Below are 19030 nucleotides of genomic sequence, written 5' to 3'. Positions count from 1 at the left end.
AAGATTTAACTAAAGATACCAGTTTATGAGCTGTAAAATTAATGATAGCAGCATTAAATTGTCCTTATAACTTCTCAACATTTAGTTTTTACAATTAAGTCTTTAAAGATATATAATAATTCGTTTCCAAAAAACTACTATTTGAGATTACAGTTTAATTGAAACGCCTTTTACAGAATCCAGATGATAACTTTCAGGTTGCAGAGATCAGATGTCACAACACAAAGAAACAAAAAACTAATTTCTTACATCACTGGCAATTTGCCTGGATGCTTTGGCAGCTTGAATGGGGATAGCATCACTTCTCAAATCATAGCCTTTCTTTTTTGCTTCTTCCATGGCCTGTTTGTAGAGTTTCTAGGGGAAGAATTAAACAATGGGATTCATGTAAGTAAGTTCCATATATTACATTCTATGCAAAACAAACTGCTTGTAAGTAGAGTAGATTTTAAAAATCATGTTAAGATTTATTCTAACCCAGCTTTATCTTAACTTTCTTAACTCAAAGCCCCAGATCAGTAGCTGATACAAATTCATATCATAGGAATATCTTTGCTAAATACATTTTTTTCTTTCAGTACTTTAAATAACGTAACATTGACTAGAATTTTAGAGATAAACTATTCTTCTATACAAGTGGAGTAAAAATTACTTTTTAAAGCCACCTCTTACTGATGTGAATTTATTTGCCTAAACTAACATTAAACACTGGGATCACTGCTCTTCAGAATTGTGCTGGAAATTACCTTTTTGGTATTTCCAATGTTGGAATTTATTTTGTACCTTCGAAACAGTATGCATGCTGGCAGAAATGACTCCTGGAAATTCACTGGAGACACACAACTTCTCATGGAATTTATTCTCAATAACGCTCACTGTTGTATGTATGCACTACTGTCCAAAATGCAAATGATGTTTTTAAAGTCACAATTTTGAGGATAAATATTGGGTATTATACTTAAAGAAACTGATGGTATCATCTATATAAGGTTTATCAGAATACTGATGATCAAGCCATGAAACAGACCAGTTATATTTGGAGAGCTAACACTCACCACACTGTAGTTTTGCATGTTCTGTTTTGCCAGTGTGATTTCAGGTGTGTCAGGCATTATGTGGATTTGTGTCTTGTCTTTATCCCAGGCCTCAGTATATAAACGCTGCAGGAGAAATAACGTATGTTAAAGGGGGAAAAAACCAGTAAATACTTGGGAGATGTCCTAAAACATAAGAATTACAGATCTATACTCCAACTCTAAAATATCCTTATTCCTTATATAGCAATGAGATTTCCTGTTCACTCCTCTAGATACTTAATGAGCAGGTTAAGAATTAGTAACCTAGAAAGAATTCTGTTAAAAAAAATGTTTAGAAAAAAGGCACAGAATGCTAATCAGTCACACAGAGATCTAAACTCTAACAACAGGGTCTGTTTGAAAGAGGAAATGGTTTTATTGACATAAATAGGATTGAGATCAGGGCCACAGATCCAGAAAAACGCTTACATTTTAAGTACTAGGCTGAATTGTTTAAATATGGATATTTCAAAGACTGCCCTAAAACTAGTAGTTTTATTAATTACTAGGTTACTAGATAAATGTAATAAATTATTAGATTTGTTAGACAAATTACTATATTAAAAATTAGATGAAAGTTCAGTAACATATTACTAGATACAAAATAGAGCATGTGGAAAGCTTCACAATTGATAATTCCAATTTAACTTGGTAACTTTGAAGATATTATTAAATTAGCACTTGCTGAAAAAAAGCTACCTGTTGATTGCCAAGAATGTAACTTACACTTTTAAAGTCTCACTGTGCTAAAATCTCACACATCAACCATACGTATGTATTTCTAGTCCTGTCTCCAGGGTTTAGGCCAAGACTGCTGATGTGTTACCTAATCAAATGAAGACTCACCTTATTCATTGTCTCTGCATTCTGCTTGGCTAAGACCATCTCTAGAGAATCAGTGACGCTAGTAAACTTGATTGTGTCTGGAGGCTGACGGTATACTTTTTCACTCAAGATCTCCCCTGCCTTCTTGGCTTTTTCAACTTCCAAGGAACCAATTGGGACCCAACCAATGCCTCGTAACCATTCAAGGTCAGACTTGTAGCAGTTCTATTACAAAATGCAAAGACAGCTGTCTCATTAATTTCGCCAGTTAAACATTTCACATGCACCATGCAACTAATGCTTACTTTCTCTAAGTTGCTTTCCTCCTAGTTCAATCTGCAAAACAACCTCTGTTAGCAACCTAGATTCAGACCCCTTATCTGCATTCAAGAGGTATAATTCACCCAACAACATGTTGTGGAATGGTCAGAGAGTAATGTGATTAAAAGAAAACTCTGAAAGTCAGTATAATATTTTCCTGCAACATTTGTTCACAACAAATAAATGGTCATTCACTCAGAACAGGCAAACTTAATTTAAACTATTTTCTCCAAGATAGAAAAAAGGAATTATCTCCACTAAAGTTATGCAAGAAAAAAAAAGTTATACTAGGCAATTTCTTCTTTATATGCAGTTAACTGGCATATAAAGGTATGAAGATTGTCTATTATGAAGTATTATATGCAGCTAATTGTACTATTTGGCTAACTGATTAGCTGTATACAAACCTTCATAATACTCAACCTTTGTTATACACAGATTCATTCACTCCTAAAGATCATATGAACTTGATTGGAACAGGTAATTCAAAACACAATGTGAAAAAATACTATATGACAGAGACAGTTACAGCAGTTTCTATAGTTTACAATCCAAGGACATTACACAAACTGTAGAACTCCAATGCTTCTCAGCGAGTACTCACATCACTCTGTAGATCATAGGCCTTCTTAGCATGGATAACATCATTTTGGTCTGGCAGGCAAGTCCATTGATGTAGATAGTGACGGTAATCAATATCACTGACCAACCCTTGACATTTCTTGGCCAACACGATTCCCAGCATGTCCACTGGGCTACTGAAGTGTGTCTTTGACTTCTCAAAGGCTTTCTTGTACTCCCTGTCACTCTGGATCTTGGCTACGTGCATCGACCACACCATCTTTGGATCATCCTCTATGTTACGGGCCCCTATGTGGTGGCCAAGCTGCTTGCGATAGCCTTCCTTGTACTTGTACTGTTGGCAAAAAGATGTTCAGTGAGTTTTAGTTTAGTTTTCTCTATGTCCTTAGCAGCCCCCCTGGCATAACCTACAGAAAGTTTAGTATCTGAAACCACAGAAACTTTAGAGTGAATAAGTATTTACCTGATGAACTGCAGTGTACAGCTACAAAACGATTCATATAGTATTATCTGCCAGATATGACCTTCACGTTTTTGAAGAAACTCCCTGGCCTACATGTTAAGAGGTAGCTGAGAGTACAGAAGACTCACAAAATTCTGTCAGCAATACAAAGGCCCAAGGTTCAGTAAATATCCCCTACATAAAGAATCACTTAGTGACCTTCAAGCATCATAGCCAAATAAACTCCTATTCAAACTATTCAGGAGATGAAAACTAGAAGAGCATAGAGACAGACCTAGTAGTTTAAAAAGAGGCACCAAACACATGTATGGAATAAATTTTGACATTGGTATCTAATAATAATAAAAATTATGTACATTGATACTGCCTTTATTTTCACACAAAAACTTGATCTGTGTTTTTTTTCCTAATGTCCACCTCAGCTGTGTACCTGCCACATTAGGGACGTGCAGACTGGCAGTACGAAGGGCAGCACACCACCCCAAATGTCCAGTCTGTTGCACAAGGAGATGCTGCCACAGGCCCAGGAGGGACACTGCTTTGGATTATATCCATCACCCAGCTCCTGTTGTTACTCTCTCCACACCATCTACAAAATCCCTCGCAACAATGCACACCCATAACATGCAGGGACAGTTACAGGCAGAACGTCCAGAACCAAAATGTTTACGGACTAGCTGAATGGTAACGACAGGAAAGAGCCAGGTTGCCTCCGCTCAGGTAAGGTCTCAAAACCTGGGCTTCAACTGCAAGCACCTGGAAACTGTTCGATAGGGTTTGACGCCGAGGGCTCCTGCGTACTTACGTCACTTGCAATGTCTCTGGAAGCTTTAGCGGACTTGATGGGAATGGCATCTGCCCGCATGTCGTAGCCCTTTTTCTTCTCTTCTTCCATCGCAAGCTTGTACAGTTTCTGAAAGAAAAACAAGCATTCCCCTCAAACAACACTTCTTCCCGGGACACAGTAGTGACCCAGGATGGACACTTAAGCCCAGCTCAAACACCTACCTCACTGAAGTTCACTTGGTTCTGCTGGGCGAGCAAAATGCCAGGTGTATCCGGCATAATGTGAACACTGGTTTTATCTTTCTCCCAGGCTGATGTGTATGAGCGCTGAAAAAATGAGTACAGCGTGAAGAAAGACCACGCAAGCACAGGGCAACAAACTCACAGTGCAAAGTAGCTCAACAAACTGAAGCAAGGGGCCTCTGCTTTGCACTGACTCAGGAATGCCTTTTCCTGTCCCAAAACTTTCTAACACTTCACCCTTCTCTTTTCCAAAATGCACTGCTCCACCACACCAAGCAGAACTTGCTCTAAAGGAAGAAACACAGATCCCTGACACAGGAGCATGCAATATGCCCCTGGCAAACCCCAGGCCCTGGAGGGAGGGAGCCCAAAGTCTGGGGAAATGCACCCATTTCCTTCAGGTTGCAAACACAAGGAAATCTCACTTGGTTCATAATTTCAGAGTTGTGCTTTGCCAGAACCATAGGCATTGAGTCAGGAATGCTGGTGAATTTGATGGTGTCCGGGTGTTGCCGATATTTCTTGTCACTCAGGATGAGGCTCGCCCTCTTATTCTTCTCATCATCCAGTGAACCACTTGGGGACCAGCCAATGCCCCTCAGCCACAGAAGGTCGGACTTGTACACATTCTGAAAGGACACACAAGGACAGAAAGCAGCTCAGCAACCTCCTTACTCCATGCAACCACTCCTCTGACCAAGGGAAGCTGAGCCTGCCAAAACACATTCTCCTGGGTCAACCCACTAGCCACCACGAAAGGGACTCCTATTAAGCTCAAATCCCTGGTACCCTCACTCCACGTGCCTACAGCAGCACAAGCACTAGTGCTCTTCATAGCCCTCACCACTGCACACACTGCGTGCCTTTGCCCACTGTCAGTCCTCCAAAACAAAATACTTGGCTCCATTGCCCATCCCCTGCCATACAGAACTCTAGCCACCTGCCGCAACCCTCCCCACAAATGCTCCAGGCGAGACAGGACTTTATGGGACCATCAAGTATGACCCCATGCAAACTTCATCCCTGCCCATTCACAACATCAGCTCTCAGCAAGATAGTACAGCCACAACACAGTCTCACAGAATCAGCCTACACTTACGCTCCCCACCTGCACCTTCTCCAACAAAGGAACAGAACACAAGACAGGCTTCTGGCTTTCACACAGCCAGCAAAGAAAAACTTACATCACTCTGAAGGTCGTACACTTTCCTGGCTTGTACAACATCGTTCTGGTCCGGCAGACAGGTCCACCGATGCAGAGGATGCTTGTAATCAATGTCGCTGACCAGCTCCTGACATTTCTTGGCCAACACGATTCCCAGCATGTCCACTGGGCTACTGAAGTGTGTCTTTGACTTCTCAAAGGCTTTCTTGTACTCCCTGTCACTCTGGATCTTGGCTACGTGCATCGACCACACCATCTTCGGATCATCCTCTATGTTACGGGCCCCTATGTGGTGGCCAAGCTGCTTGCGATAGCCTTCTTTGTATTTGTACTGCAGGGTTGAAGAAGCTCAGTAAGTTTCTGACCAGCTGTCCTCCCGTCTGACACTATTCTGTAGCAACTCCTGTGAGCAAGCGCTTTGCTAATGGAGACTGGCAAGATCACCACGTGAAGAGGTGTCTAAGCCCAGCACATCCCTACTGTGTCCTACACTTCCCTCCCACCCCTCACCTACACTGGCTCACAGGAGGCGCACAGAGGCCCACATGGCAACTGCAAGCAAGATAGCTTGGGAACCAGGAGCGATGCATGCCTCACCCTCACATGGGCCTCACCCTGCACAGGCCTGCCTGCACTCACCCACACAGCCCACAGCTGCTGACACGCTCCACTGCCCAGGCTCTCCCGCACAGTTCTCAGGAGTCTTATTCTCCCAGCCTGGTGTGTGTCCTCAGCTGCAGGCCAGAGCCGCTCACCTTGGCAAGTGTCAATGCGCAACACAACAGTTTTTTCAGCAATGAGCATGTTGAGAGCTTATGGGTGAAAATTAGTGACCAAGTGAACCAAGGAAACTTTGTGATTGCTGTGTACTACAGGCCACCCAGTCAAGGAGATGGGGTTGAGAGAGAGTTCTTTGGTCAACTGCAGGAGGCATCACACTCACAGGTCCTCATCCTGATAGGGGCCTTCACCCAAACATCACCTACAATAGCGGCTTTGCAAAGTGCAAGCAGTCTAAGAAACTACTGGAGTGCATTGAGAACACCTTCCTACTACAGATGATGGAGAGCCTGACCACAGAACAGGCATTGCTGAACCTGTTGCTCACTGATGAGGAAGAACTTATCGAAGAGGTCTAGATTGTAGGTAGCCTGAGCTGTAGCAATCATGCCCTGGCAGAATTCTCAATCTTGAGAGGTAGATGACAGGTAAAAAGCAGAGTCAGTACCCTAAACCTCAGAAAGGCAAACTTTTGGTTCTTTATAGGGCTAGTGACAGGCATCCCTTTGGAATCTGCCCTCAGAGATAAAGGAGTGAACAAGAGCTGGTAGGTATTTAAAGACATTCTTCTTAGTGCACTAGAGCTCTCAATCCCAACATGCAGGAAGTCAGGCAGGGGTGGCAGGAGGCCAGCTTGGCTAAGTCAAGACCTCATAGCCAAACTAAAGCACAAAACCAAAATGCATGGGCAGTAGAGGCAGGGATACACATCCTGGGGAGATTAGAGGGATATGGCCCAGGAGTGCAGGGATGGGATCAGGAAAGCCAAGGCACAGTTGAAGCTGAACTTGGCTAGGGACGTAAAAAATAAAAAGAAGGGATTCTTCAGGTACAGAGGACAACAAAGGAAGATGAAATAAACTGTACCTGCCCTGATGAGTGAAATGGGAGACCTGGCTACAACTGACACGGAGAAGGCTCTGGTACTCAACAACCTTTTTGCCTCAATCTTCACAAGCAAGTGGTGCCATGCTGCCCAATTCACTGAATCCAAAGCCAGGGACTGGAAGAATGAAGTACTGCCTATCATAGGAGAAGATCAGGTTCAAGGCCGCCTAAGGAAGCTAAATGTGCACAAGTCCATGGGACTCGATTAGATGCATCCGAGGGTGCTGAGGGAACTGGCAGATGAAGTTGCTAAGCCCCTGTCCATGATATGTGAAAAGTCGTGGCAGACCTGTGAAGTTAACAGTGACTGGAAAAGGGGAAATATAACCCCTGTATTTAAAAAGGGAAGAAAGGAAGACTCAAGGAACTACAGGCCAGTCAGTCTCATCTCTGTGCCCAGCAAGGTCATGGAGTAGATCCTCCTGGAAAATATGCTAAAGTACATGGAAAACAGAGAAGTGACTGATGACAGCCAACATGGCTTCACTAAGGGCAAACTGTGCCTGATAAATCTGGCTTTCTACAACAGGGTTACAGCATTAGTGGATAAAGAAAGAGCGACTGACATTATCTACCTGGACTTGTACAAAGCCTTTTATACTGTTCTGCACAACATCCTTGTCTCTAAATTGGAGAGACATGGGTTGGATGGGTGGACCACTCAATGGATAAGGAATTGGCTGGATGGTTGCATTCAAAGAGTTGTGGTCAATAGCTTGATGTCTGGGTAGAGACCAGCGACAAGTGGTGTCCCTCAGGGGTCTGTACTGGGACCAGTATTATTTAAAATCTTCATCAGGGACATGGACAGTGGGATTGAGTGCACCCTCAGCAAGTTTGCAGATGACACCAGGCTGACTAGTGTAGTGATACTCTAGAGGGAAAGGATGCCATCAGTGGGACCTTGACAAAGTAGCAAGGTGGGTCCATGTGAACCTCAGGAAGCTTAACAAGGCCAAGTGTAAGGTCTCACATCTGGGTCGAGGCAATCCCAAACATGGATATAGGCTGAGCAATGAGTGGATTAAGAGCAGCCCTGCGGAAAAGGAATTGCAGGTATTGGTGGATGAAAAACTGAATATGAGCTGGCAATGTGTGCTCGCAGCTGAGAAAGCCAATCATATCCTGGGCTGCATCAAAAGAAGTGTGGCTAGCAGGTTGAGGGAGGTGATTCTCCCCCTCTGCTATGTTCTCATGAGACACCACCTGGAGCACTGTGTTCTGCTCTGGGGTTCCCAGCATAAGACAGACATGGATCTGTTCGAGCGGGTTCAGAGGAGAGTCATGAAGATGATCAGGGGGCTAGAGCACCTCCCCTGTGAGGACAGGCTGAGAGAGGTAGAGTTGTTTAGCCTAGAGAAGAAAAAGCTCCAGAAGACCTTATAGTGGCTTTCCAGTACTTAAAAGGGGCCTATAAGAAAGATGGAGAGGGACTCTTTATCAGGGAGTATAGTGATAGGACAAGGGATAGGGTTTTAAACTGAAAGAAATAGATCTAGATTAGATATTAGGAAGAAATTATTCACAGTGAGGCTGGTGAGACACTGGAACAGGTTTCCCAGGAAAGCTGGGGATGCCCCATCCATGCATGTTTCCAAGATCAGGTTGGACGGGGCTCTGAGCAACATGGTATAGTTGAAGATGTCCCTGCACATGGCAGGGAGGTTGGACTAAATGATCTTTAGGGTCCCTTCCAACCCAAACCATTCTATGATTCTATAATTCTCTAAGAAATTCTTTACTGTGAGACTGGTGAGACTCTGGAACAGGTTTCACAGGTAAGTTTGGGATACACCATCCATGCATGTTTTCAAGGCCAGGCTGGATCGGGCTTTGAGCAACCTCATCTAGTGGAAGGTGTCTCTGCCCATGGCAGGCAGGTTGGAACTAGATGATCTTTATGGTTCCTTCAAACTCAAACCATTCTACGATTCTACGATGATATGATTTTTTTCCACAGCCTTTTTCTAAAATGTCCACTAAGACTGAGGACAGCGTACCGCCAAGAGCTCCTGCATACTTACATCACTTGCAATGTCTCTGGAAGCTTTAGCGGACTTGATGGGAATGGCATCCGCCCGCATGTCGTAGCCCTTTTTCTTCTCTTCTTCCATCGCAAGCTTGTACAGTTTCTGAAAGAAAAACAAGCATTCCCCTCAAACAACACTTCTTCCCGGGACACAGCAGTGACCCAGGATGGACACTTAACCCCAGCTCAAACACCTACCTCACTGAAGTTCACTTGGTTCTGCTGGGCGAGCAAAATGCCAGGTGTATCCGGCATAATGTGAACACTGGTTTTATCTTTCTCCCAGGCTGATGTGTACGAGCGCTGAAAAAATGAGTACAGCGTGAAGAAAGACCACGCAAGCACAGGGCAACAAACTCACAGTGCAAAGTAGCTCAACAAACTGAAGCAAGGGGCCTCTGCTTTGCACTGACTCAGGAATGCCTTTTCCTGTCCCAAAACTTTCTAACACTTCACCCTTCTCTTTTCCAAAATGCACTGCTCCACCACACCAAGCAGAATTTGCTCTAAAGGAAGAAACACAGATCCCTGACACAGGAGCATGCAATATGCCCCTGGCAAACCCCAGCTCCTGGAGGAAAGGAGCCTAAAGTCCGGGGAAATGCACCCATTTCCTTCAGGTTGCAAACACAAGGAAATCTCACTTGGTTCATAATTTCAGAGTTGTGCTTTGCCAGAACCATAGGCATTGAGTCAGGAATGCTGGTGAATTTGATGGTGTCCGGGTGTTGCCGATACTTCTTGTCACTCAGGATGAGGCTTGCTCTCTTATTCTTCTCATCATCCAGCGAACCACTTGGGGACCAGCCAATGCCCCTCAGCCACAGAAGGTCGGACTTGTACACATTCTGAAAGGACACACAAGGACACAAAGCAGCTCAGCAACCTCCTTACTCCATGCAACCACTCCTCTGACCAAGGGAAGCTGAGCCTGCCAAAACACATTCCCCTGGGTCAACCCACCAGCCATGATGAAAGGGACTCCTATTAAGCTCAGATCCCTGGTACCCTCACTCCGCGTGCCTACAGCGGCACAAGCACTAGTGCTCTTCATAGCCCTCACCACTGCACACACTGCGTGCCTTTGCCCACTGTCAGTCCTCCAAAACAAAATACTTGGCTCCATTGCCCATCCCCTGCCATACAGAACTCTAGCCACCTGCCGCAACCCTCCCCACAAAATGCTCCAGGCAAGACAGGACTTTATGGGACCATCAAGTATGACCCCATGCAAACTTCATCCCTGCCCATTCACAACATCAGCTCTCAGCAAGACAGTACAGCCACAACACAGTCTCACAGAATCAGCCTACACTTACGCTCCCCACCTGCACCTTCTCCAACAAAGGAACAGAACACAAGACAGGCTTCTGGCTTTCACACAGCCAGCAAAGAAAAACTTACATCACTCTGAAGGTCGTACACTTTCCTGGCTTGTACAACATCGTTCTGGTCCGGCAGACAGGTCCACCGATGCAGAGGATGCTTGTAATCAATGTCGCTGACCAGCTCCTGACATTTCTTGGCCAACACGATTCCCAGCATGTCCACTGGGCTACTGAAGTGTGTCTTTGACTTCTCAAAGGCTTTCTTGTACTCCCTGTCACTCTGGATCTTGGCTACGTGCATCGACCACACCATCTTTGGATCATCCTCTATGTTACGGGCCCCTATGTGGTGGCCAAGCTGCTTGCGATAGCCTTCCTTGTACTTGTACTGTTGGCAAAAAGATGTTCAGTGAGTTTTAGTTTAGTTTTCTCTATGTCCTTAGCAGCCCCCCTGGCATAACCTACAGAAAGTTTAGTATCTGAAACCACAGAAACTTTAGAGTGAATAAGTATTTACCTGATGAACTGCAGTGTACAGCTACAAAACGATTCATATAGTATTATCTGCCAGATATGACCTTCACGTTTTTGAAGAAACTCCCTGGCCTACATGTTAAGAGGTAGCTGAGAGTACAGAAGACTCACAAAATTCTGTCAGCAATACAAAGGCCCAAGGTTCAGTAAATATCCCCTACATAAAGAATCACTTAGTGACCTTCAAGCATCATAGCCAAATAAACTCCTATTCAAACTATTCAGGAGATGAAAACTAGAAGAGCATAGAGACAGACCTAGTAGTTTAAAAAGAGGCACCAAACACATGTATGGAATAAATTTTGATATTGGTATCAAATAATAATAAAAATTATGTACATTGATACTGCCTTTATTTTCACACAAAAACTTGATCTGTGTTTTTTTTCCTAATGTCCACCTCAGCTGTGTACCTGCCACATTAGGGACGTGCAGACTGGCAGTACAAAGGGCAGCACACCACCCCAAATGTCCAGTCTGTTGCACAAGGAGATGCTGCCACAGGCCCAGGAGGGACACTGCTTTGGATTATATCCATCACCCAGCTCCTGCTGTTACTCTCTCCACACCATCTACAAAATCCCTCGCAACAATGCACACCCATAACATGCAGGGACAGTTACAGGCAGAACGTCCAGAACCAAAAAGTTTATGGACTAGCTGAATGGTAATGACAGGAAAGAGCCAGGTTGCCTCCGCTCAGGTAAGGTCTCAAAACCTGGGCTTCAACTGCAAGCACCTGGAAACTGTTCGATAGGGTTTGACGCCGAGGGCTCCTGCGTACTTACGTCACTTGCAATGTCTCTGGAAGCTTTAGCGGACTTGATGGGAATGGCATCCGCCCGCATGTCATAGCCCTTTTTCTTCTCTTCTTCCATCGCAAGCTTGTACAGTTTCTGAAAGAAAAACAAGCATTCCCCTCAAACAACACTTCTTCCCGGGACACAGCAGTGACCCAGGATGGACACTTAACCCCAGCTCAAACACCTACCTCACTGAAGTTCACTTGGTTCTGCTGGGCGAGCAAAATGCCAGGTGTATCCGGCATAATGTGAACACTGGTTTTATCTTTCTCCCAGGCTGATGTGTACGAGCGCTGAAAAAATGAGTACAGCGTGAAGAAAGACCACGCAAGCACAGGGCAACAAACTCACAGTGCAAAGTAGCTCAACAAACTGAAGCAAGGGGCCTCTGCTTTGCACTGACTCAGGAATGCCTTTTCCTGTCCCAAAACTTTCTAACACTTCACCCTTCTCTTTTCCAAAATGCACTGCTCCACCACACCAAGCAGAATTTGCTCTAAAGGAAGAAACACAGGTCCCTGACACAGGAGCATGCAATATGCCCCTGGCAAACCCCAGGCCCTGGAGGGAGGGAGCCCAAAGTCCAGGGAAATGCACCCATTTCCTTCAGGTTCCAAACACAAGGAAATCTCACTTGGTTCATAATTTCAGAGTTGTGCTTTGCCAGAACCATAGGCATTGAGTCAGGAATGCTGGTGAATTTGATGGTGTCTGGGTGTTGCCGGTATTTCTTGTCACTCAGGATGAGGCTCGCCCTCTTATTCTTCTCATCATCCAGTGAACCACTTGGGGACCAGCCAATGCCCCTCAGCCACAGAAGGTCGGACTTGTACACATTCTGAAAGGACACGCAAGGACACAAAGCAGCTCAGCAACCTCCTTACTCCATGCAACCACTCCTCTGACCAAGGGAAGCTGAGCCTGCCAAAACACATTCTCCTGGGTCAACCCACTAGCCACCACGAAAGGGACTCCTATTAAGCTCAAATCCCTGGTACCCTCACTCCGCATGCCTACAGCAGCACAAGCAGGTGCCAAGCAATCCACAAAGCCCTCTCCAAACACCTTTGCAGTCTCCCTGGGGAAACATCTGCCCCACTTGGAAGTCTCCAGGTAGCAGATGCATGATTGGAGCCTTATATCTCATCACCGAGTGCTCTTCATACCCCTCACCACTGCACACACCCCGTGCCTTTGCCCACTGTCAGTCCTCCAAAACAAAACACTCGGCTCCCTTGCCCATCCCCTGCCATACAGAACTCTAGCCACCTACCACAACCTTTCCCCCAAAATGCTCAAGGCAAGAAAGGATTTTATGGGACCGTAAAGTATGACCCCATGCAAACTTCATTCCTGGCCATTCTGGACAAAGTCTGAGCCAAAAGAAAGATCAACTGCTGTCATGTCTTATGAACTGTAAAATGACAAATTAAAATGTCCTGGATGAGACAGTTTGAAACTGAAAATTTCTTTTCAATACAAAGACAGGGAGAAAGTTTTTTAAATGAAAAAGCATAGATTTATATCAGATATTAGGAAAAATTTCTTTACTGTGAGTGTGGTGAAACACTGGAACAGGTTGCCCAGAGAAGTTGCAGAAGCCCCATGCCTGGAGGTGTTCAAGGTCAGGCTGGATGGGGCATTAAGCAACGTGGTCTGAAGGAAGGTGTCCTTGCCCATGTAGATGGTTTAGAACTACATGATCCTTAAGGTCCTTTCCAACCAAAACTGTTCTATGATTGAGCAAGATAGTACAGGCACAACACAGTCTCACAGAATCAGCCTACACTTACACTCCCCACCTGCACCTTCTCCAACAAAGGAACAGAACACAAGACAGGCTTCTGGCTTTCACACAGCCAGCAAAGAAAAACTTACATCACTCTGAAGGTCGTACACTTTCCTGGCTTGTACAACATCGTTCTGGTCCGGCAGACAGGTCCACCGATGCAGAGGATGCTTGTAATCAATGTCGCTGACCAGCTCCTGACATTTCTTGGCCAACACGATTCCCAGCATGTCCACTGGGCTACTGAAGTGTGTCTTTGACTTCTCAAAGGCTTTCTTGTACTCCCTGTCACTCTGGATCTTGGCTACGTGCATCGACCACACCATCTTCGGATCATCCTCTATGTTACGGGCCCCTATGTGGTGGCCAAGCTGCTTGCGATAGCCTTCTTTGTATTTGTACTGCAGGGTTGAAGAAGCTCAGTAAGTTTCTGACCAGCTGTCCTCCCGTCTGACACTATTCTGTAGCAACTCCTGTGAGCAAGCGCTTTGCTAATGGAGACTGGCAAGATCACCACGTGAAGAGGTGTCTAAGCCCAGCACAACCCTACTGTGTCCTACACTTCCCTCCCACCCCTCACCTACACTGGCTCACAGGAGGCGCACGGAGGCCCACATGGCAACTGCAAGCAAGATAGCTTGGGAACCAGGAGCGATGCATGCCTCACCCTCACATGGGCCTCACCCTGCACAGGCCTGCCTGCACTCACCCACACAGCCCACAGCTGCTGACACGCTCCACTGCCCAGGCTCTCCCGCACAGTTCTCAGGAGTCTTATTCTCCCAGCCTGGTGTGTGTCCTCAGCTGCAGGCCAGAGCCGCTCACCTTGGCAAGTGACAATGTGCAACACAAGACCTTTTCCCTTGCCCCTTAATGAAGTGTCAAGTAAGATTGAGGAGGGATTGAATTCATGTCCCTATAGTAAATGGACAAACCAGAAATACAGAACCTCACATGAGAGAGTAAATTCATCTACTCTAGAGCTAGGCCCTGAAAAGATTCTCTGGGGCACAGAAATGACTGGCCTACAGTGAACTAGACCTGCCCGCGATGCAGACAGAAATGATAAATGGCCCAGTCATATCACAAGAACTTGATTTGGGTTATCTTTCCTAATGTCCACCTCAGCTGTGTACCTGCCACATTAGGGGCGTGCAGACTGGCAGTACGGAGGGCAGCACACCACCCCAAATGTCCAGTCTGTTGCACAAGGAGATGCTGCCACAGGCCCAGGAGGGACACTGCTTTGGATTATATCCATCACCCAGCTCCTGCTGTTACTCTCTCCACACCATCTACAAAATCCCTCGCAACAATGCACACCCATAACATGCAGGGAGAGCTACAGGCAGAACGTCCAGAACCAAAAAGTTTATGGACTAGCTGAATGGTAATGACAGGAAAGAGCCAGGTTGCCTCCGCTCAGGTAAGGTCTCAAAACCTGGGCTTCAACTGCAAGCACCTGGAAACTGTTCGATAGGGTTTGACGCCGAGGGCTCCTGCGTACTTACGTCACTTGCAATGTCTCTGGAAGCTTTAGCGGACTTGATGGGAATGGCATCCGCCCGCATGTCGTAGCCCTTTTTCTTCTCTTCTTCCATCGCAAGCTTGTACAGTTTCTGAAAGAAAAACAAGCATTCCCCTCAAACAACACTTCTTCCCGGGACACAGCAGTGACCCAGGATGGACACTTAACCCCAGCTCAAACACCTACCTCACTGAAGTTCACTTGGTTCTGCTGGGCGAGCAAAATGCCAGGTGTATCCGGCATAATGTGAACACTGGTTTTATCTTTCTCCCAGGCTGATGTGTACGAGCGCTGAAAAAATGAGTACAGCGTGAAGAAAGACCACGCAAGCACAGGGCAACAAACTCACAGTGCAAAGTAGCTCAACAAACTGAAGCAAGGGGCCTCTGCTTTGCACTGACTCAGGAATGCCTTTTCCTGTCCCAAAACTTTCTAACACTTCACCCTTCTCTTTTCCAAAATGCACTGCTCCACCACACCAAGCAGAATTTGCTCTAAAGGAAGAAACACAGATCCCTGACACAGGAGCATGCAATATGCCCCTGGCAAACCCCAGGCCCTGGAGGGAGGGAGCCCAAAGTCCGGGGAAATGCACCCATTTCCTTCAGGTTCCAAACACAAGGAAATCTCACTTGGTTCATAATTTCAGAGTTGTGCTTTGCCAGAACCATAGGCATTGAGTCAGGAATGCTGGTGAATTTGATGGTGTCCGGGTGTTGCCGATACTTCTTGTCACTCAGGATGAGGCTCGCTCTCTTATTCTTCTCATCGTCCAGCGAACCACTTGGGGACCAGCCAATGCCCCTCAGCCACAGAAGGTCGGACTTGTACACATTCTGAAAGGACATGCAAGGACAGAAAGCAGCTCAGCAACCTCCTTACTCCATGCAACCACTCCTCTGACCAAGGGAACCTGAGCTTGCCAAAACACATTCCCCTGGGTCAACCCACCAGCCACCATGAAAGGGACTCCCATGAAGTTCACTTTGCTGGTACCCTTGCTCCTCATGCCTACAGCAGCACAAGCAGGTGCCAAGCAATCCACAAAGCCCTCCCCAAACATCTTTGCTGTCTCCCTGGGGAAAGACCGGTCCCACTTGGAAAACTCCAGCTGGCAGAGGCATGATTGGAGCCTTGTATCTCATCACCGAGTGCTCTTCATACCCCTCACCACTGCACACACTGCGTGCCTTTGCCCACTGTCAGTCCTCCAAAACAAAATACTTGGCTCCATTGCCCATCCCCTGCCATACAGAACTCTAGCCACCTGCCGCAACCCTCCCCACAAAATGCTCCAGGCAAGACAGGACTTTATGGGACCATCAAGTATGACCCCATGCAAACTTCATCCCTGCCCATTCACAACATCAGCTCTCAGCAAGACAGTACAGCCACAACACAGTCTCACAGAATCAGCCTACACTTACGCTCCCCACCTGCACCTTCTCCAACAAAGGAACAGAACACAAGACAGGCTTCTGGCTTTCACACAGCCAGCAAAGAAAAACTTACATCACTCTGAAGGTCGTACACTTTCCTGGCTTGTACAACATCGTTCTGGTCCGGCAGACAGGTCCACCGATGCAGAGGATGCTTGTAATCAATGTCACTGACCAGCTCCTGACATTTCTTGGCCAACACGATTCCCAGCATGTCCACTGGGCTACTGAAGTGTGTCTTTGACTTCTCAAAGGCTTTCTTGTACTCCCTGTCACTCTGGATCTTGGCTACGTGCATCGACCACACCATCTTCGGATCATCCTCTATGTTACGGGCCCCTATGTGGTGGCCAAGCTGCTTCCGGTATGCAGTTTTGTACTGGTACTATTTGAATGCAGAAACAACAATTATCACTGCTTTTCAAGCTGCAATTTAAATTTCTCTCTTGTTGATATAATGTTTAAAACTTTTGTATGTAATTTTTTTTTTATAGTTTTCCAACATTTTTGATGTTTTTATTGTATATCCAGAAGATATTAAGTGATTTTTTTTTATAGTTATATACTATCTTATTGTAAATTACTGTACTTAATTTAATTCACTTTACAGCATTAAGAGTTATACAACCTCTGGGGAGGGCAGCAATATAAGAATGTTAAATTTTTATACCTCTCCTCTTTTAAATAAGAAACATGTTTATCCAAAATTTTGTACAAGCCCCGTGCCCCACTATTATTTTCACTCTGTAAGACTTACTTCACTAGCTATGTCTCTGGATGCCTTTGCTGACTTGAGGGGTATAGCATCAGGAGGAAGATCATAGCCTTTCCTCTTCAGCTCTTCATATCCTAATTTGTAATGTTTCTGTTGGAGAAGGATTCAAAGTAATTATTGCAAAAAAAGCTCTCTAGAGAGTTTTTCAATACTACAACTTTCATCCCCTGATTATTGAAAATAAAGTATGAGATTCCAAACAGTTTCATGCATCAAATTAAATTCTATAGCTTGCTGTTAGTAATGTGTATTTTGTAACTGATGATATAAAATATTTAAAAATTACTATCCGTATGTAATACTTAACATGGTAATCTGAATGATTCATAGACTCTTCTACAGAGATGAATAATACAACCCCATTACTCTCTACACCTAATTTCAATTACAATTATTTTTACCTCCTTAAGTTCTTATGATAGACCTGCTAACATTTCTTTAACTTTGCATGTAGTCTATATTTGTTCCATTATAAGCAGGAATTTGATGTAAATTACATAATCCTATGTAATTCTAAAGAGGCAATTCAATATAATCAGACATTTTAACAAGAATGACAGTCTTACTAAAAAGTACTGAGCACATACATATCTATAATGCTAATATGATCAGTAGGCATGAAAGAGAAAACTGTTAATTTGTGTTGAATATTTTCTTGGGTTTTTTTAATATTCTCACAACTCCGCTTCCACTTTATATTTTAGCAATTCCACTTGGGCTTCTCAGTGCATAACAATTTTCACAGGAAAAGATCAACATGTGTGCTTATACCTGTTAGAATTGCAGAATTACTCTACTGCTTTTTAAACTAAAGCCACAATGGGCAATTCCAAATTCCATAAAAGAAACATTGTAGAGACACACTTACATCACTTGTGTTAATTAAATTTGATTTAGCCAGCAAAATTTCAGGAGTATCAGGCATGATGTGAACCTGAGTCTTGTCCTTGTCCCACGCTTCTCTATACAGTATCTGAAAAGAGACACAGACAAAAACACTTTGTGTCATAAAAGGCCCACATGCATAGCAGTAAATGAAGTTTACCTTTTCTCTACAATAGCAAAGCAAAGATGTACTGTGCAAGCATGAGTGATGTAAACAACACAAGATACTAAAATCAAATAATACAACTTCTTCCTGAAATACCACAATTTTTTCTTCTTTATATCCACAAAATGTCAAGGAAATGGCATTACGGCAATACATTTACATACTACATAATAAAGGATCTTATTTGCAGTTATTACTGAGTAAGTTATACAGCACTAAAGATCTTACTCTTCTGAACAAGGCATAGCACTTCTTGACAACCGAGCAGTAAGGCACTGATTGTAAACACCTGATACTTGCATATTTTAAGCACGTGTTCTGATATGAAGATCTTTTTAACAAATGTATGCTAATATATTCATTTATTGATTCACATTTTCTGTCTCTAGAAGCAACTTACATCGCTTCTATTTTTGGCATTAGATTTTGCTAAAATGATATCCATGGCATCTGGGATACTTGTGAACTTAATAGTATCTGGGTGCTGCCGATACTTCTTTTCACTCAGTATTTCAGAAGCTTTCTTGTTCTTTTCAGATTCCAAAGATCCTAAAGGACTCCATCCAAGGCCTCTGAGCCATTGTAGATCTGACTTATAAAGATTCTGTTAAGGAAAAAAATCAAA

At 44.5% G+C, this 19030-nt stretch overlaps 1 protein-coding gene across 1 annotated transcript in view; it reads right to left on the bottom strand.

Annotated features, from left to right (window-relative positions):
* The window catches only part of NEB (nebulin), a gene marked incomplete at both ends in the record, with an annotated part of 130749 nt that overhangs the window by 74524 nt on the left and 37195 nt on the right, over positions 1–19030 (bottom strand). The window contains 23 exons of the mRNA XM_082001335.1: positions 250–357; positions 1056–1160; positions 1923–2126; positions 2827–3138; positions 4073–4180; positions 4276–4380; positions 4722–4925; positions 5481–5792; positions 9154–9261; positions 9357–9461; positions 9803–10006; positions 10563–10874; positions 11809–11916; positions 12012–12116; positions 12458–12661; positions 13702–14013; positions 15124–15231; positions 15327–15431; positions 15773–15976; positions 16653–16964; positions 17337–17444; positions 18223–18327; positions 18806–19009. Coding sequence (XP_081857461.1) covers positions 250–357; positions 1056–1160; positions 1923–2126; positions 2827–3138; positions 4073–4180; positions 4276–4380; positions 4722–4925; positions 5481–5792; positions 9154–9261; positions 9357–9461; positions 9803–10006; positions 10563–10874; positions 11809–11916; positions 12012–12116; positions 12458–12661; positions 13702–14013; positions 15124–15231; positions 15327–15431; positions 15773–15976; positions 16653–16964; positions 17337–17444; positions 18223–18327; positions 18806–19009 — 4062 coding nt within the window. The remainder of the gene's footprint in view (positions 1–249; positions 358–1055; positions 1161–1922; positions 2127–2826; positions 3139–4072; positions 4181–4275; positions 4381–4721; positions 4926–5480; positions 5793–9153; positions 9262–9356; positions 9462–9802; positions 10007–10562; positions 10875–11808; positions 11917–12011; positions 12117–12457; positions 12662–13701; positions 14014–15123; positions 15232–15326; positions 15432–15772; positions 15977–16652; positions 16965–17336; positions 17445–18222; positions 18328–18805; positions 19010–19030) is intronic.

The sequence above is a fragment of the Phaethon aethereus genome (assembly GCF_964289735.1).
Source record: "Phaethon aethereus genome assembly, chromosome: 6".
Lineage (NCBI taxonomy): Eukaryota > Metazoa > Chordata > Aves > Phaethontiformes > Phaethontidae > Phaethon > Phaethon aethereus.
This window is presented reverse-complemented; position numbering and strand designations above follow the sequence as displayed.